Source organism: Phodopus roborovskii, unplaced genomic scaffold (assembly GCF_943737965.1).
Source record: "Phodopus roborovskii unplaced genomic scaffold, PHOROB, whole genome shotgun sequence".
In the NCBI taxonomy this organism is placed as follows: Eukaryota; Metazoa; Chordata; class Mammalia; order Rodentia; family Cricetidae; genus Phodopus; species Phodopus roborovskii.
The window spans coordinates 3,474,285-3,494,603 of record NW_026126546.1 but is presented as its reverse complement, the minus strand read 5'-3'; the positions used below and the strand labels follow the sequence as shown (position 1 = coordinate 3,494,603).

At 41.4% G+C, this 20,319-nt stretch overlaps 1 protein-coding gene across 1 annotated transcript in view; it reads right to left on the bottom strand.

Annotated features, from left to right (window-relative positions):
* Window positions 1–11,194: 11,194 nt before the first annotated feature.
* Window positions 11,195–20,319, bottom strand: part of Hs3st1 (heparan sulfate-glucosamine 3-sulfotransferase 1) — a 29,547-nt gene continuing 20,422 nt past the window's right edge. Inside the window, exon 2 of the mRNA XM_051200264.1 lies at window positions 11,195–12,523. Coding sequence (XP_051056221.1) covers window positions 11,483–12,418 — 936 coding nt within the window. The 5' untranslated portion in view covers window positions 12,419–12,523 and the 3' untranslated portion in view covers window positions 11,195–11,482. The remainder of the gene's footprint in view (window positions 12,524–20,319) is intronic.

Below are 20,319 nucleotides of genomic sequence, written 5' to 3'. Positions count from 1 at the left end.
TGAGAGAAGTGGTGTAGGTCTGTTTCACATTAGGCATCATGGCAGTTCCTAATCTGCACAACTGGTAAATAATGTATTAAATGGAATGAAATTACCCTGTAGAATAGGTGTAGATTTATTGTTTTATGAGAATCTTTTCATATGTACTACAAGTGAATTGATAATACTCACTTGCTTTCAACTAAGTACAAATTCATATATAGACTAAGATTAGACATCCTCGCCCTTTGAGAAATGTAAAGACATATATAAGATACATGCATATATATAATGGATGTACAGTATTATATAGTTGCAATAAAATATATAAAAATTTCCATTTTGTTCATTTTCAGCATAAAAGTAATTAGTCAAAATATCACGCATTAAACACCATTGTTTCCAAAACATTTCATATCCCAAGGGCAACTCTTTGTTGCTCTTCATCCTACTCCCTGGTAACATAGTCTACTTTCTATTTCTTTGAATTTGCCTATCCCAGGTATTTTGTATGGGAAACCATATTTTTTCTTTTTTGGAATTGGTCCGTGATCCATCCATGTGTGTATCAAAACAATGTTAATTTCAGTAATTGATCAATACAGTATCACATTGATGCATCACATTTTATATATCCAGTCATCTACTGAGGACACTTGGTGTTTAATATGAAATAGATGTCCCTCATAAGTTTTCAGAATTTGAACACTTGGTCCCCAGTTGATGACGGTTGGGGAAGTGTAGGAGGCGTGGCCTTGCTGGAAGATGTATGTTACCAGGGATGGACTTTGAAGTTTCAAAAGGCTTCCAACATTTCGAGTGCACTCTCTCTGCTTCATATTTGTGGATCAAGCTTTGAGCTCTCAGCTGCTACTCTCCAACCATCTTCTACCTGTTACCTCTACTCCGCTATAATGGACTCTAATACTGTGTAACTGTAAGCCTCAAATAAGCCCTTTCTTCTGTGAATTGCCTTGATCATAGTGTTTAACACAGCAATAGGAAAGTAACTAATGCAATCAACTGTTTCTTCCTCTTGGCTATAAATAAAATTACACTTGACCATATATGGAGACTATGATACCTGCTGTACTTTACACTTTTTTTAAGGGCATTTTTCACACTGTCATCCTCTCTCCCAAGGGGAGGAAAAGAAAATTAAGTAGGTCACTGTTCATTTCTAGAGGAGTATAGCTTAATTTTCAAGGAACAGTGACAAGATTAAAAAATAAACTGCTCCAAAGCAATACAAAGAAGCCCTGTCTCGAAAAACCAAAAATAAAATAAAAAATAAACTGCTAAAATGTATATAAAAAAAAGCCAGTTTGTGTTTGTGGAATAGTTGACAACCTTTACTTCCCAAAGGGGTAAAAATAAATTTTCAAATGGCTTAGTTGAAGTACTTTAAAAAATTATGTCTTTTCTATATCAGAGGAGAAGTAGAGAACTGCCTACCTTTTCTTTTTTACTGTTTGAATATTACATGGAAACAAAATGACCTGCACTTTTCTGATAGTTGACTCAAAAATTGCATTTGCTCATAGCCCAGTAAAAACAAAATGTGTTTGTCTATATTCTTAATCAATTCACCCACTGTTTCTTTTCTGTTGGTCATCAAATATATGCAGTTTTTGTTTGTTTGTTTGTTTTTTCTCCAGTTCTTGGCAGATACTAACTGGGTATCCTGGTATTTATTTGCATTCTGGCAGTCTCTTGAGACACTCTCTGATTACATAGGGAAAGGTCTGAGTTCTGTAAATCAATTCACATTTCAGATGACAACGAATATCCATATTGTCCATTGCATTTCTGATGCATTTGCTACAAGTTAAATTTTTTAAATCTTCACCTTGGGTTTCACCATTTTCTAGAACAGCTAATGGAATCCTCATTTGATTAACAATTCATTACAAAAGACACAATTGGGGAACAGGTAAAGAAAAGGGTGATGTAAGGATCAAAAAGCTTCCATGTAATCCTAGCAAGTCCCACCCATGGCCTCAACATCTTCTCTAGCCCAGGGCATCTCTAGATTCTGTCTGTTTTTATGAATGTTATAGAAGTTTTGCTCAGGAGGCTCAGTCAATTAAATTTTTGGACAAATATTATAATTCAACCTTCATTGCCTGCTGTCTGTATCCTAGAAGACCAAAGGTATGGAAATGGGAGGAAATTCAAAACTGCTAGTGACAAGACTGGCCCCTCCGGCAACTGTGTTCCACCCTATCATTGTCTAGTGCAAGGATTTTCATTAACACTCACTAAAGTATGACTTGTTATAAATAACCAAAGTCTTCTCCTTTATTGTTCCTAATACTTCGGAAATCCAACAGTTTAGAAACTATTAGTCAAGAATGAGCGGAGACCAAAATACAGCGTGCATTTTCTTAATATAGCACAATTATCCAGAACCTCAATTCAGTCTCTTTGAATATTCATATTTAGAGTTATTATGCATTTAAAAAATAAAAGTTTAGATGTATTGGTGTTTAGGGTGTTTTGGTTATGGCTAAAGGAATGTTCTATTGCTAGTTGTAAGTTGCTACTTAAAGACCATTTGAATGTTTCCATGGAAAGTATATTAAAAGACTATTAAATGTATAAATGTTGGATGTACCTGTGTGCCTGGATATGCTCATAGGCTTTAAGGGTGATAGCCATTCCTAATTTCCATTCAACATGCCAGCAAACTGACCCTCTGAAATTCTTAGTCCAGTTTTCCTAGTGTCGCTGAGATTTTAAGTCATTATTCCAACATTTAAATCATAGGAAATTTTTGTGGTTGTTTGTTTCTGAAGACATTAACAGATAAATAAAAGAAAAATGTAAATTACAGATGAATTGTATACTTGAAGAGCAAATCAGAATTAGGTAGATTTTAATTGTGTGGAAAATGTAAATTGCTGCTAAAGATAGAACTTCCAAATTGGGAAGCTGGAAATAGAACCCGCTGTGCATTCATTTTTGAATGCCATACATAGCTTTTAATATCTAGTGTTAAAAGTCTCAGCAACACTTTTCAGTGTTTGACAAATTGTCTAAGAAGTGTGGTGGGTCTGCCAGGCTGTGTACTTCCATATAGCACAGTTTCCCAAGTGGCTTTCAACCTATAATTTCTTTTAAGTGTGTCTGTTCTTTAAATGGTTCAATGGAATCACCCAGCAAAATCCAGAAGAAGCAACACAGAAACAAGCCTGTGTTCTACTTGTCTTGTGAATGGATTTATGTAAAAATCACTTAATCACCATCAATATCATCAAAGAATTGGGTTTAAAAGAGTCAAACAATGAGGTCAAAAAGCTGAAATTACATAGGAGGTACAAGGACTTACAATAACATGCATTAGTATAATGGACTTTTGATATCACTAAAGCTTAAACCTATATTAATCTTCCCTTAAAGTATGGTCAATGATCCATTAAGCAGGTGTGCTGACCATTTTATTGTTAAAGAATATATAGTGGGGAGATAAGTAGATAGTCTCTATAAATGGATCCCCATGAACCATAGCTCCTATTATTTAGACCCTTGTGTGTTCCTTTTCCATACGAAATCCTAGCTGCAATTTTGGAACAGCAGAATGTGACCACACTTTCACTTTAATACCTGATAACTTGTGTTTTCTCTTTTGGAACTCTGTAGAACAAGCCAACCATATGAAATATCTACTTATTAGCCTAGCTCTGTCATACTGTAAACACACCCAAGTTGGCAATATGGGAAGGGAAGGAGAGAACGTTGGAGATTCAGAACTTAGGATTCAGACATGTGACATCATATTGGATATTCATCCAGTTCAGCCCTCCAGTGTTTTCCTTCATAGTGATTACACATTAGGCTTTGCCAGGTAAGACTTGCCCAGCTAAGCTCATCTAACCTCTAGGGTCTACGAGATTATACATTTGTCACTGAACCAACAATGCTGGGGTATTTTGTTACAGAGAGGTGAAAATCAAGTGAACCAGGTCTGACAATCTCCTCACTTCCAAAACACAACTAATCAAGGAGCACAGCTTTAACTGGAATCTTCTAGCTGAACTCCTGGTCTATGTAGAGACATGGATGAGATACCAGCTTCCACAGGCAATGTAGGAGCCAAGGGCCTTTACTAAGCAGTGAGTGATAAGATCAAGGATATGTAGATAGAAAGCTTGTTGGTGTGGGTTTCAGGTTGGGAAAAAAAAATTGGAAGGCTATAAACTCAAATAAATGAAGACTCTGGCTGTTATACTATATAGTGTATTTATTTGGTAACAACAACAACAAAAAAAAAAAACAAACAAACCATAGGTTTTATTTGTTTTGTAGGAAGCTATAGAAAAGTGAGCACAAGCTATTTGAGTGGATTAGGAGAATTGACTCAAGTCTTTGTATTGACATAAAGGCAAGCGCATTACTAGATACTAGCAGGTTAAACCAACACACATCTATTCGCTCAGTGTAGATGACTCAGGAGCCCAAGCCTGCCCTGGGAGGGTGTCCACAGAGGCAAACAAGGTTACAGCCAGAACATTTTCTAATCAATATCTGTATTCCTGCTCACCATTGTGACAAAAATAAGAAACATCCCTGCTGGATATTTCTAGAAACAGTCTTGGCTACTACTATTCACAATAGTCCTATATTATGCTATTTTCTCAGAGTCCTGTTATGCATAGCAGGCAAAGGCAAGAGTATCCATCTCTATCTTCTTCTCCCTCTCCTTCTGAACTGGTCAACTAAGCCACATACCACTTCCTTTACCGTGCAGAGTAACTTAATTAATATAACAAACTGCACATCTTTTCAAATGTTATTCAGATGTAAGGGGAAGTTGCTAAACAAGATATATACACCAAAGGGATAGGTATCATGAGGTCATTCTGGAATTCTTTCTGCAAGAGATTTTTCATGTGGCTTTGTCCTGACCTTCTCACCTCTATCTTTGACTTCTTTGAACTTACTTTTGCCACTGACAAAAGAATCTTCTTTGGAATGGAGTACAGCCTGGATACCAATTGTGCTAGAGAACACCCCAGGAGAGAGTTCTGGAGGCCAAAAGACTACCCAGGAGAGAGTTCTGGAGGACACACATGCTAGAGACTACCCAGGAGAGAGTTGGCTCTTTCTTACTAGACAGGAATCTAGGCAAATGCTACCATTGTCCTCTGGTATCCTCATGCATAAACAAGGTTAATGGTAGCAAAGGCCCATCAGTTGCTGTGAAGACCGAAGTATAATTTACCTAATGCTTATGCAAATTGTGACTTCAAAAGTATTCAGTTCTTTGTTATTCATGTATTGCTCATAGTAATTGTGGGAAAGGCATTATTTTTCCTACTGGAAATTAAGAAATTTGTCCAAGTTCACATAGCTCTGAACAGGACTGGCCTAAATCTGGGCTGAGGAGATGGCTCAGTGGTTAAGGGTGCTTGCTCTCAAGCATGGGCGTCTGAATTTAGTCCCCTGAACTCACAAGGTAGGAGAGAGTTGAATCACACAAGTTGTCTTCTGACCTCCAAATATCAACTGTCACATTTCATACTCAAGAGCACAATAAATGAATAAGAAAATGCATAGATAAATAAATATTAAACTCTTATATCCAGGTGTTTGGGATTTAAGGACTATTCATTCATGCATTCATGGGCAGAAGCTAAAGAACATAAGTCCAGGAAGTATGAATGTCAATAGTCGATATGAAGACATAAAAGGTTGCCTAGGAGAAGACTGAGTTATCAACTAGTTGAATATTAAAGAGGCAGCAGAGTATAGCAGAGTGGGAGGGAGGCTGGGCAGCAGGAGGATTTGCTTAGTTAATAAATATTTGCGACTCCGGCATCAAGTACTGTACTATTTGCTGGCAATATGTTAATAAGCAAACTCATAGAACTCAGTTTGGTTATTTCCCTGGGGGTTTTTGGTGACTGAATAAAACACCATATTGTTAAGTGCCTAGCAGTTCCTGGACCAAATAAAGGACTCCCAGGGGGAGGCCACACTGTGAGGCTGGAAGGTGAGGAAGAGAATTTTCACATTAGATTGACAACTAGGTGAGATTCACCATCTGATCCACAAATAAGTACTTTCTGTTTACCTCCTACCTAGGCAGGAACAGTGCAAAGTACCACAGAGTTGTTGTCAAGAGGAAGACTCACCCTTGACCCTGAAAGAAACATTGTGAATGAATAGAAATACTATACTGTGGAACAGAAGTAAATCAAAGCAATGCAGCCTTATCTATGGGACCCAGAAATATTTTCTGAACTGGAACCTATATTTATACAATGGAATATTGACACTTTTTTTCTTTTCTGAGATGGGGTCTGCCTATGTAACTCCTAATGACTTTGAACTGGTGATCCTCTTGCCTCAAAGTCACAAGTACTGGGATTATAGTCATGTGCCAACATGCCTGGCTACATTGATAGGATTTTGATCATCATCTAATAATACAAGGAAAAGAGTTACTTGGTAAAAATTTCATCTATTATTGTATTTAATCCTTCTATGTGCTAGCCAATAAAAACAGACTTGTTTTCTACTCCTTTAATTAGAAAAATGATGTCTATAGGTTGGTCATACTAACTATATTATGTGCATAGAATAAGACATGTATGAACATTTAATTCTCTGATAGTAGGTGTCCTGGAAGCAAAAGTTTGCCTGGGAATCCATTTACGAATGATGGGGTGAAAAGAGAAAGGGCAGCAAAGAGGGGAGGGGGAAGGGTGGGAAGAAACAAACAGGCACGGTTTTTTTTGGAAGTCTGGATCTAGGCTGATATCAGGAGGAGCTCCAAGCAGACATTGTCCTATGAAGTTGTCTGTGCAGAGGCAAGGAACAGGAATCAATTCCCCATTACCATCCAATTCACTCTCCTCATCACACAGTCAAACATTAATGACTTGCTCCCAGCAAGAAGGCAGTGCAGCCATCTCCAGGTAACATGCCATTTGTTAAAATTTCTGCATAGCTGTTTAGTAGTCTGCCTTTGTGGAAGATGGAGAAGGCTGGAAGACAGGATCTGCCTGGGGCACTAACAGAAATGGTCACATAGCTGGGCAGTGGATGAGGGATCAAACACAGTGAGTTTTTGCTGACTGCTTTACAATCAGAAACTATGTGTCTCCTAAACCCCTAAATCCGGATCATAATTCAGCCATATGTGTGCACCATCTTGATGGTCTTTACAGTTCAACTGAGTGAAGTATGAGCCCATTTTCACCAAAAAAAGAAAAAGGGGCAAGAATGTAGAAGAAGAAATTAAGGCTCTGAGAATTTGAGCTGAAGGCCACATGATCAAACTTGGATTTACACCCAGGTCTCCTGACTGTAATTGCTTTTTCTTTCTTTTTACTTAACTGTAGAATTCGAGGAAAATGGAGCTACCTTGGTACCAGTATCCCCTGAAGATCCAGGGTTCCTTCTTCTCTGAGTATCTTTCAATCAAGCCACTGGATGAGGTAATGTGTTGTGTACGGGTCCTCGGCTTATTTGGTGATGTTGGGGGATACATGCTCTGCCCTTTATCTCATGCCCATATATGTATATATATATTTGTCTTTTAACTTCTGCCCACACCTTAGGCCATCCTATGTGTGGTTCTATGGGAGGTGACTTTCCAGTATTCTCCTGTGTCCAACCTCACACCCTATAGCTTCTGTTAGATGTCACCTTCTTAAAAGAGATCTATGTATTGGTTCTTCCCTTTACTCACCATAGGAAATTAACCAGATTCAGGACACTAGAAAAAGCATGCACATATGCACATGAAATCAATAACTTTCTCTGTTATCACAGGAAACCCCTTTAATCCCTGATTATGATTTTCTTCTTTTATTAAACTAGGACACTATTTCCTCTCTCAGAGTTTGTATGCAGGTTAGAAGCAATGTATTTAAGATACCAAGCCCAAAGTGGGTATGTAAACATTATGGGTATTCTTATGTAATGACTAAATCTGCACAGGAATCAAAGTCCTATGGGAGACCATGAGGCTCTCAGCACTTCTGTCATGTTTAATGTGTTTAATCCAAGCTACACACTTGTTAAACAAGACTTTTCCTGTACTTTCCCTACCTCCTTTTCCTTTCCAGTCACCACTTTTTGATTCAAGACATGTCCTTATGCAGGATGTTTCCCTTTGGTAGTAACATCAATGGCTTTCATTTTCTGGCTCCAGGGCAATTACTCTTCCACGCCTTCCTACAAAAGGGTAGGATCTCTGTGACCCTTGAATTAAGTGGCTTTGGCCATAGCTCTAGTGATTCCTTTAGGTAATATCCTTTCCTGTCTTCTAAAAAGGAAAAGTAAGGCAAAGGATCGGCATTCAGGAAAATCTCATGCCTCATTCTTCATTCATAATCTTCATGTGGACTAGTTGATCCTTCTGGGAACGTAGCTGAATTGATGCCAAACTTTGAAACATACTGTCCTGCTCAGCCTGTACACATCTCAAGGCCATTTCCCATGTTGTCTTAGCACTTCTTTGCTTCTTATTAAGACCCCATGCAGTTAATGGTTATTATTTCCTGTGGCTTTCCTTTTAGTATATTTTGAAGAGTTAACACCACCCTTGCCTTGTAATAGAAACTCAAGAAAAAGGTCATTCTAATGAATATAATGATCTTTGTTCCCATATCTGTAAGCATCCGATATTATGGACAGTGGCTTCTTCTAGCCTCCATATCTCTTTTGCTGAAGGTTGAAATAGCAAAGCAGCCTAAGCTCAGAGACCTGTCCTGGTTCTTCTCAAACTAACCAATTTCCAGGCTGTTAATGGATAGTCACATAATATCACCAGGATTTTAACACTGCCTAATTTGGGGAGGAAGGAAAACTGATGCTATGTTTACTTCAGAACAACAAATGAGGTATGAATCTAACTTCATAGATGATTCTTAGCTCAGTAAATCCTAGCTGCTCTCCTGGAACCCTGCGGTGGCTGTAACCTGGGCTGGAGTGGGAACCTACAGCCTACCCACCAAATCAGGAAACTATCTTTGTTAATGGGATTGGCATTTGGCATGGTCAGGAGAGACCAAATGCCATTTGAGTCCTATCGTACTGGATTTTGTTCTGACAGGAATGGCCATGGGTCCATTGCAGCATCCTTTGAAGGTAACGGGGCTTGGATGAGGTCTGCAGCAATGTAGGAAGTGATGGATTTTGCTCCTCAGAATGTACTGATGTCCCACTGGAGTTTTACTAGAAAAATAATGAATATATGATATTATTGGGACTCTTGATATTTTCCCTGATGGTATGCTGGAATATGATGCCCCGAGTCAATACTGTGTGCCCCCAGTAAAGCAATTAATAGAATGCACATCCACTGATCACTTACACTGTGCTACCGCACGTCATCAGCTATGCCGGTTCTAACAGCTGAGGCTCATCCATGGTGCCAGTCCTGACTTTCTTCATTCGTAACCAGCACCCCTGGACGCAGCACACCGGGTTCCAACCATCTTCTTGATCAGCAGGGATTCCCACTGGAACTTTCTTTCACCACATTCCTGATCAGCTTTGAAAACTTGATTTCCTCTTTCTGACATAAATGATCCAAGGGCATGCTGTGGCGGGAAGTACCCTGCATACCACATTGCCTACAGAAATCTGCTGCAAGTATTTCTGTTCCTCTTTCTGAGGAGACAGTGGTTGATTGACAATTCTAATGGGTTCAGATGAGGAGGGCATCCTCTCTTCTATCAGAGCCTAGCCAGGAATGGGGTGTGGGCCAGACTAATGTCCAGTCAGACTGGTATTTCTAACACACCCAAGGTGACTCATTTTCCTGAGAAGACTGCTAAGAAAAATTTTGCTTTCCCCCTTGTTCTTCCTCTAGCTCAAACACAGCAGTCAGGGAAGAAGACTTATGACACCAGGGAAAACATGTCAGGTCAAGTGAGACAGACATTGTCTCTGGATTTGAGCTATTTCTTTAGAGCTCAGATACAGCTAGAGCAGAGTGGAAGTAAACAAGTAACAGTTGGCTACCACTGGGCTCGAAGCCTGATAGTGTGGCCTTCAGCAAGTTCCGTGTGTTTGGGGGCCTATTCTCTATCTTTTTGAACTTGTCCCAGTAACCCCTTCCTCTTGAGTTTGCTTGAAGGAAGTTTCAGAGAGTTCTTAGACAGAGAACACAATCAATAATGCCTATTTGTGTTTCATTCTTTCCAAAGAGCCAGGTTTTATACTCCTGTTCTCTCCTACTGTAATGACCTCATTTTACCTTCTTATGGATGAGCTCTAGTCTGTTTAATTGTAAAAGGCTGATTGACAGGTATGCATGTCAATCCAGAGGCTTACAACCAGCTTTTGTGAGCAGCCTCTGCTAAGTGGATGTCTAGGGAGAAGTGGAACTCCCCCATTTAAGTGTGCAGGTGCACATCCTAACTTCAACCCTTGGGAGTTTTCCTTTTCCTTCCTATTCCGGGTTTAAAGTTGGAACTGATTTTGAAGCGTACAAGTTTATATGTCTATGAGGAGTATAAAACAGAAGATCATAAGTGCATATTGATCTTCCAGGAAACAAATTTCAGAGTGAGCAAAATCTACTTCCTACTCTGCTCCTCATTCAAGCTACAGAATGGACACACACGTGCACGCACACACACACATCACACACACACACACACACACACACACTGAGACCTTGCATGCTTCCTTCTCTCTGTCAAGCAGATTTTGAGAGGCCAATTGCTCCAAAAGGCAAAATTTCCAGGCCCAAGATCATTCTGAAATCCAAGGATGTAATCTTCTTTATTATGGATCTTGGCCATTGCTGACACTGTATATGCAGATATCCTCTGAGACAAAACTGGACCTTAGGGAACTTGTTCCAGGCCATCATCTGTGTTTCCATCCTCACTACTATTTTCTGCACTGGAAATTTACGTGAGTTAAACCCACATGCAGGCTGGCAGGGGTAAACCCACATGTAGGCTGGCAGGGGTTAAACCCGTATTCAGGGTGACTTGAGAATGGATACAATAGCCTTTTCCAAACTCTCAATGAGGAGGAAATTTAAAGTGCAAGTAAAAACTTCATCTGATGTCCACAGTGAGACATTAAATATTAAAAGAACAAATTCAGAAAGGAGAGAAGTCCATAATACCAATAAAAAAATTTTAAGGAGAAAAAGAATATAGATTTGACAAGGAGGGTACAAACAGAGAGCTATTTGATTTGGAGGCAAGTTAATTATATTAAAAAGAAAAAAAAAGACGTCTCCAGAAAAATCTTTTTTTCAGTGCAATAGTTAAGTTCCTTCATATTATAGAGACATATACACAATGTTAACAACCATGAAAAACAATACAAAACGCCCTCCATTTAACAAGTAGAAAAATATAACTACTATATATGGCAACTGTGAATCTAATACTGTACAGAAGTCATTTGTAGGTTTTACAAATAAATTATAGCTTAAATGCCTTTTTAAAATTCTTTTCCCCCCTCCCACAGATGTACATCAGAAGTTACAACAGGTTAAGTCCAGGGTCTAATGGAGGGCAAATCAGTGCCAATCGAATGTTCTGCCCACGAGCTCAAAGAATTTCTTATTTGGCTCATGAAAATATTCGTGCAGTTTATCGAGTAGTTTGGGATCCACTTGGGGGTGCGCCCGGCCTTTGGACTCGTGTAAGCAGCGGTCCTTGCCGCTGTCCCGCAGGCAGTAGAAGCCCTTGGTTTTGTTAAAGTAGAAGTTCGAAGCGTTGATCTGTGGGGACAGCTTTAGGAACCTTTCGACCTTCTGGATCTCAGGGAAAGGGTCTCTGATGAGGCGGTCGCCATCTACAATGTGGATGTGGCCCAGTGGGAAGAAACGCAGCCAGTTCAGCATGTGTGCATGATACAGGCTGCGGTTGAGAGCCTTGTAGTCCATGTTGAGCCGGCCGTCCCGCACCAGGAGGTCCTCTATGGGTGGGTAGGGCTTGCGCTTCTGAAGGTGGTTGTACAACACCTGGGTGTAGTCAGACAGCACGCGCTCTGAAGGGTCCCTCAGGATGAGCAGCAGGCGGATAGCCGGGTTCATGCTGTGGATTCTCTCAGGCACTTTGGGCGAAGTGAAGTAGGCAGGTGTCTTCTCCACGGTGAGCTGGTTCGGGGAGGAGAAGGGCATCTGGGTGAGATACCAGCCCAGGCCCTGGCTGTAATGCTCCTCCCAGTCAAAGAAATGAACCTCGTTCTCAGCCGCTGCCACATCTGGATGCAAGCTGAGCATCTCCAGCAGCGCTCGGGTACCACCCTTGCGTACCCCAATAATGATGGTTTGTGGTAACTGCTTTGTGGAACCATTGGCCGCTGCACCTTCTCGGGTGTCCTCCTGGAGGGTACCCATCTTCCGCAGAAGCTCCTGCTGTCTGGCACCGGGGCCGGGAACAGCTGGGTGGGAAGGCACGAGCTGGGGCTGGGCCACCAGCAGCACCGCGCCCAGGAGCAGCAAGGTCATGCTGTACACCTTGGGAACCTCACTGGGCCACACACCCCTGGACCATGAAGTGGCAGCGAGATGCCTCCTGATTACTGGAACATGAGTGTCTCCAGGTACAAATTACTAGGGAGGAAAGAAAGAAACTATTAACTCCAAGTAAACATGGAAGTAATCCAATGAACATCTATAGCCCTGCCCTGCCTCTCCCAAACTTTCTTTATTCTATAAAATAGGAGTGGCAGACATTTTCTGTAAAGGGCTAGCAAGTAAATATTTTAGGCTTTGTGGGACACATGGTTTCCATAGCAACTCTAATCCTAACTATTTTTATAGATCTGAAGAAGCCAGAGACAATAGACAGAGCGGGAGTATGAATGTGTTTCAATAAAACTTTATGAACACAAGTTTGACTGTCAAATAATTCTCATGTGGCATTAAGTATTACTTTCCATCTGAAGACTTGCTTCAGTTTTTAGTGTGTGTGTGTGTGTGTGTGTGTGTGTGTGTGTGCACATGAGTGCAGGTGACAGCAGAGGCAAGAGGCCTATGGTTCACCCCAGGTTGGGATTGCAGGCAGTTGTGAGCCACCAGGAAGTGGGGGTTAGGAAGTGAACTCAGGACCTTGCAAGGGCATTATATGCTCTTAGCCAGAGGGCCATCTTTCTAAACCTCTTAAATAGTTGGGTAGTTGTACAAAAGGGGGCTTTCCATATTAGCCATAGTTTACTAATCCTTGGTATGAAGAAAAGGACTAGAAACATCCTTTAGAATCCAGAAAGAATCTAAGAAGTATTTCTCTCCTGTCAGCCTCCAGCAGAGGTGTGAGTGACGCAGAAGCAAGCTGGCCTCTGCACCCCATGTCTCCCATCAGAGGTTTCTATTCCATGGCATAGATAATCGTATGCGGATGAGTGAATGAATAATCAAGTGCTTCGCCCAGCATCAAACTCTGGCTGCTGCCTCTCATCATGTGTGCCATGCTCTGGAGCTTTGGGTTTGACAAATTGTATACAGGCAGACATGCCAATAGGCTGAACCAGTATCTGAAGCTACAGGCTTGCAATAAGAACAGGTCTGGTCAGCTGGGAGGGAAGACATCCTCCCTGGCTCATGAGCAAGAATCAATGGCTACGGCTTCTTCACTAGGTTTGGGAATGGTGTGTTGAATTTGGCAACGGTTAATGTGTGTATACTGACTGCAGGCAGCAGGGTGGCTGGAACAGGTTAGGGTTGTATGTTAGGATTATATTCTATGGAGAGATGTTTACTCGTTTGCCTAAACAACTGGAAAGTCTTCACAACAGAAGAAGACAGTGAAGTGTGCCTAATGGAACTGAAAAGGTAACAAAGCTTTCCTGGACACAAAGTTTTACTACTTATGAAGTGGCCCACAGCTGGCAGAGTTCATTGTCAGCACAACCACACAGTATGGGTTAGGAAGTCAGGGCTACTATCACCAACAGTTTATTGCTGATGTTCTTATGTAAGGGCATTAAAAATGTCATAATTCATTTCACAATTCAGGGCCCAAATTAAAAGCTTAAATGAAGACCTATGGGTTTACAGACTTCCCCCCTCTGCTTGTCTGAACTGCATCACCTGTTGGAGTAAAGTCTTTCCAGGACATTAACTGTTAGCCTAGATGCAAGGACTCATATAGGCGACAAGCCCTGGGTGCCGCTCTGAAAAGTGAACAAATGAGAACCTGTTTTTCATTCTCTCACTAAGAAGTAGAGGCACTGATTTGCATTGGTCATCAATAAAGGGTTGGAAAAGCCCCTGCAATGGAATTGTAGGGGTTTCCCACTCAGTGAAATGTTTGCCTCTTCTTTGAATCAATCTTTTTATCATTATTATTATTATTATTATTTTACATGTGGATCCCGGTTCCCCCTACCTCCCTCCCTCACTCTTACCCTTTCTCCCCCCTCAAAACACCCCTCCCATCCCCCCACCTCCATTCCACATGTAGAGCTATGCCAACCAGGTGGGATCATGTAAATCTCTATCATTAGCTTGCAAGAATGCATGGACAAAGAGCAAATCCAGGACTTCCAATTTTGTGGCCATACTAGTTGACCTGTTCCCCTCAGACACTAGGTTGTATAGTCTGGAAAGTATGTTAAAAAAAAAAAAAAAAACATGAGCAAGGAACTGGAGGATGGCTCAGCAGTTAAACAGACTTGCTGCTCTTCCAGAGGACCTGGTTTCAATTCCAGCACCCATCTGATGGCTTACTAATGGCTGTGAACCCACTCTAGGGGATCTGACACCTTCTTCTGACCTCCACAGTCACCAGACACACATGTGGTACACATACATACATGAAGATAAAACACTCACACACATGAAATAAAAACTAAAATAATAATAATAATAATAATATAGTAATAAAAGTTGAAAAAGGCAAAAACTCTTGAGCACTGAAACAGACCGAAGCCTTTAGAGAGAGCCAAACACAGAGAAAAATGAATTTATGGATGATGTACCATTGCGAGAAGGAACTTGAGATCAGTGAGGGGGCCCTTGGGGGAGAGGTGTTCATGTGGGGTATGACTACACAGCGTGGGTTAGGTTGGTTTTACAAAGGGGTGACCTCAGCGTGGCGGGACTTATTTCCTCAATGAAAGGACACAGGAAGCTGTACCTGCTTCCACTTCCCTCTCCGCTGCTCACATGGGTGAAGCCCAGGAGCCACTTGCACTTACTTGCCTTTGTGTACAGTTGAGGGTGGCGTGCACAGGTCCAGGCCAGGCTGACAGAATGAAACTCAGGCGAAGCATGGGTGGCGTTAACTCTGCCATGATGGAGAGCCTCACCGTGTCGGGTGGCACTACTGTCATGTTCTTAGAGTCCTGACTTTGGACTCGGGACTCAGGGGCAACCAATGATTCCGAGCATTCAGCACTCATGTAACAAATGTACAGGCTCCAGCTGACATTTGTACTATCTGCCTGCTCATGCTTTCTCCACTTTAACTGGAGGCAATTTGGTCAGCACAGCGTACACCTGAGAGTTCTTTCTAACTGAGAGTTACCAGCCGACAGCAGAAATCATACTAAATATGGTTTGTCTAGAATACTAAAAGTGGGAAAGAAAATCCAATAGACAAGGAACATTATACAGACTGAACATGTGTGTGTGAGTGTGTGTGTGGGGGGGGGTACACAAGTTCCTCTGTGTATCTACATATACACATATGCATGTAACAACTAACAATGACTAATAATAAAGAAGCCATTAACATGAAAGAGAGCAAGAAGGGGTGTTATGGAAGGTTTTGGAAAGAGAAAATAAAAAGGAGAAATGACATAATTATATTACACTATCAAAAATAAAAGAGAGAAACTTAAAACTGGACCGTTAGTAACTTAGACTCTACTTGTTTGTCCATCTTTCACACTTTCTAAAACAACATGTTTTATTATGTCTGGACCCTCGCATTCTAAAAATATTGGTGTTACATTAGTAAAACTGACTCCCACTCACACACACACACATAAATTATGTATGGTGTGTGTATATGGACACATATGTACAAATACAGCACACATATTTACAGCTATCTACATGCTATACAAATGCCATGGATGTATCTAAGATGTATACACATATATTTATATTACATATATAAATGTATATAATATACACGTTACTATATTAACACATTTGTATATATAATATATATACATGCAGTAGCCTTATGTTTCTAGTGCTTTGACAATTCAGGCTCTTAGGGATACAACCAGAATTACTTTGTCTTTTACTCACAGGAAAGAAAAACATCTCCAAGCTCACATGAACCTGCAAACAGTCTCTGGGTCATCCTGACCTTGACAATGGGTTTTTAAACAACAAAGAAGAGAGTCCTTTAGTTTTTGCCGTTCATTTTACACATGAGGAGATCCTGAGATGGCTTGGTTATGGCCACATGGAAATGCTGGGCCTGGAGCTTTTGGCCCCCGAGTTCCTGTCTAGCTGTCTGGGTGCTGTCATAACTGTCTCCCAAGCAGGTGAGCTTGACACATCACAATGATAGTTCTGGAGGGGTGTTAAAAAAGGAAGACCCACTGTAATACACTCAGCTATGACAATCCCTCAGTTGCCGATTCTAGATCTCAAACATATGCATAGTACATTTGGCATGATATTAAATCGGTTTATTGCTTTTAGGCAGTAGATGGGCAACAAGTCTGTACAGCCTATGGAGCTAGAAGTCCTATCTCTAGCTTTGAGATTGGTCAAAGTGACTTTGTCGCTATGCCTCAGTCTGATCAACTGTGAAATAATGGTGTTTCAGTCTACTCCAAATGATTGCTTTGAAACATGAATGAAGAAGCATGTACCAGAAATGAGTCTATCAGAAACGAGTCACATTTGTACTTTAAATTTTCCTGGAGGCCACATAAGAAAAATACATTTTATGAAATCCAATGTATACACAATGTCATTGTTCCAGAACGAAACCATGTTATAAAATTAATGAGCAACTTTTTCAGTATTTTGCAGTAAGTTGTGATTATCCAGTGTGCCTCTCTCTAGCGACAGCATTCCACTCCAGGACCCTGTGTGGCCTGGGGTGACTGAGGTGGGTAAGGATAGAGTGCTGTATAAGATGTAGTTCTTCACCTGAGCCTTTCATAGAGTTCCATCCCCACTAACAGAGAGGTTTCTGTGCAGGAAAAGGACAAGGAAGGCAAGCCCAAACTTGCAGGTACCATAAATACATTCATATTCTATCTATTGATAACATCCTTATTCTCTCACAGGAAATAAATCGGGTGACCTTGAACACAGAGGGCTATCTGAAAGCTTGGTACTGCCAAGGACACAGACAGACTATAACACAGTACCTGAACCTGAAGCCACGCACCCTGGTAAAGTGCAGCGACAGCAGCTCCAGCTTCCATTAGCAGTAGGCCTTAGACTGGCATCTTCACACACATCGTGTCTGCAGTCATGATGACGAGCCCTCAAGACAACTAGCATTGGTATTGGAAAGCTGGGCTGAAAGGGATCGGTTTGTCAGGAAAGAATGGGCACAGCTAGCCTCCAAATGGAATCTGAGCAAGTAAATTTGAGGCTTTCTGTGAATCTCACTCCTTCACAGCATCTGGGATTAGTGTGGGTGCTGAAAATCAAGCCTGGGTCCTCAGGAAAGCAGGAAGTGACCTTAATCACTGAGACACCATTTCTCCAGCTCCTTTGTTGGATTCTTAACCAAGACTTGTATGGGTAACAAGCCTTTGTCTTTACATCCTGCTGTGTAGTTAATCAAATGGTGGACATCATTTCTGAAGACTCAGACTGGCTAGGCTGACAAAATTAACCCTCATATTTTGTAGATGGATTACTAGGTATAAGATGGAAGTCATTCACCTCCCTGCTCCTTTAATCAAAGAGACTGTTTATTGTGCATTTGGGGTGACAAATTAAGAACTAGAAGGCTTCAGATATCCTAGGCCCCCTGTGACAATACTGAATACTAGGTAAGGGAAACCAAGAGTCCAGTATGTAGGCTCTCCCAGAGGGTGGCCTTCATTGTCCTTTGAATCCAATTCACATTGTGCAGGCTAGGGAGACCCTTAATGTGGGACCTGCATGCCCCTCAGGCTTCAGTTTCTTCCTTTTGCAGATTTCTAGCCACACTCCCGTCTGTATCCTTAACAGGGTACCAAATTCATCCCAGCTTTGTGGTGTCCCAGATTTTGTGAAGCTTTCTTTTTCTTGCTATTCGGGTTTTATTTCAAATGTCAGCTTTCCCTCAACAGTTTTTCACATTATCCCATTTTAAAGTCCCCATCCATTTGTTCCAAGTCATGTCTGCTAGGTACCTCGCCACCCAGTCATGCACACGCCACTGGATCTCCTGGCAGTGTCCTATCCTCCTGAGATGCCCATTCCAGAGTATGGCACAATTCCTGGCTCATTGTGGGGGCAGGGACCTATTTCCTCCATAAGCTTGTCAAATGCAGTGGCCAGTAAGTCCAGTGGCTATAAGTGACTGAGGACAGGTTTCAATGAACAAAAGGAGAAGCATAACCCTCTCTGTACTGAACAGACTGCCAAAGTGTAACATCTCTTCTATTCCAAGTGAGTCAAGAAGCCAAATATTGAAAGGGGGCTTCATCTTGCTCAGTGATTGGACAAGCTCACCCAGGAGTCTAGAAAACATCTTAATTAAAAGGAGGGGTATATCTATGAAATATCCCTTCAAAAATATTTTAATTTTCTCCATAAGTCTCCTTATTACATAACTCACATTGTGATTCAGACTCCAAATGTAATTAACTTTAATATCCCCTCAAAGTCCCACCAGAGTGATGGTGAACATATTCACGGTCGGAGGAAATAAGTGGAGTATTTCACGAGAGAAGCAGTGATGTCTGTGTGCCTCTGTCTTCAACACACCGCCACAGTCCCTCCACCTAATGTGTGAACACTGCTGGCTCAAGCAAGTAGGTTCTCTAGGGTAAAGAACTTGGAGGTTTGGCAAAAGAGATGGAAGGGAAACAGGTTATTTGCTGAGCAGCCGCTGTGTGGCAGGCAGTGAGCGCCCAAGCCAAGGTCTCCTCTGAAACCTACAATACCACAACCAGCAAGAGTGATTGTTCTCACTTGGTTTCATATCTTTAAGTACTGAAAAGGTTTTAGAGAATGGTGAAAAGGCAAGGGAGCTCTGGTAATCGAACATACCCAAACGGGAACTCTTACAGTTAAGTGATAGTCTATCACCTCCATAAGGACTCAGTGTATCACCCCATCTGCTCTCCAGGAAAACACATGGAACCACAGCTCTAAGGGGATGTTGTGTCAAGAGAATGGGGCCGGTAGATAGCAGCATCAAGATTAACATGTGCACAAAACCAGTTACAGAGAAGGGCTCAGAATACGTCTTGACCTGGCACAGATAGGATAAACAGAAATGTGTCTAAGAGAAGCCAGAGATTCACAAACATGACAGAGGCAGATACTTCACAGCAGACTGATAAAGTCGTGAACCTCGTGCCCCACGTCCAAGTCTTTATCCTTGGACACAGGACCTGGAAAAGTTCAATAAATGGCTCTGAGACTTGGAGCCAGGCCTATACAAATTCTACTAAATGGATCTAAGCCTACAGCTTAGACAGTCGGTACAATGCTATTAGTCATGCTAAATATGCATTACATGTCTAACACACAGTAGGTCCTCAACAAACATCAATGTCTTGCTCTTCTCCCCATGGAAGTTATGGAAGCATATTATTAAAGTTCCACAGCCTCTTCAAGGCCACAGAACCAGGAAGCATCAAAACTAAACTCCAAGTCCTTCTCCAAGACCCTCGCTTTGCCCTCCCCCACACCAGATGGGAAAGTTCTTTATGGACACTACAAGTGCGCTCCCAGCAGAGGTGGAATCTCCCAAAAAAGCAGGAGAAGATGGCAGAAGGCACCTGCTCTAATAAACTGCTGGGCAGAAACTGCTTCTTTCAAGCCTCCCATGGTGATGAGTGATTTAATTTTCTGGAATGTACTGAAACCCGAGTAGAGACAGTTTGAACAACAAAACTGTCATTTATTTTTTATGCAACTAAACTGGGCAATCGAAAGCATCAGGTTATTTGTTCATTCGGAATAGTCAAAAATGTCTTCACTTTCATTTTTTGCACAATGATTTAGGAATCTGTTGCCGTGGTGTCACATTTCCATCCTTGGCAGGGCATCTTGGAAGCCAAGGAATAGGAAACAGATTCAGCCTGTGCCTGTCAGTCTGCGAAAGGACATGGGTATTTCAAGACCTCCATAAATATTTATTTTCTTGAAATTGCCTATACATGACACTCCTCAGCCAACAATGACATTCGGTTTTGTTTAGAGTTATGATAATTGCTGTGTCGTAGGAAGGGCTGGGAAGGATGCAGGGTAGGAAGGACCAAAGG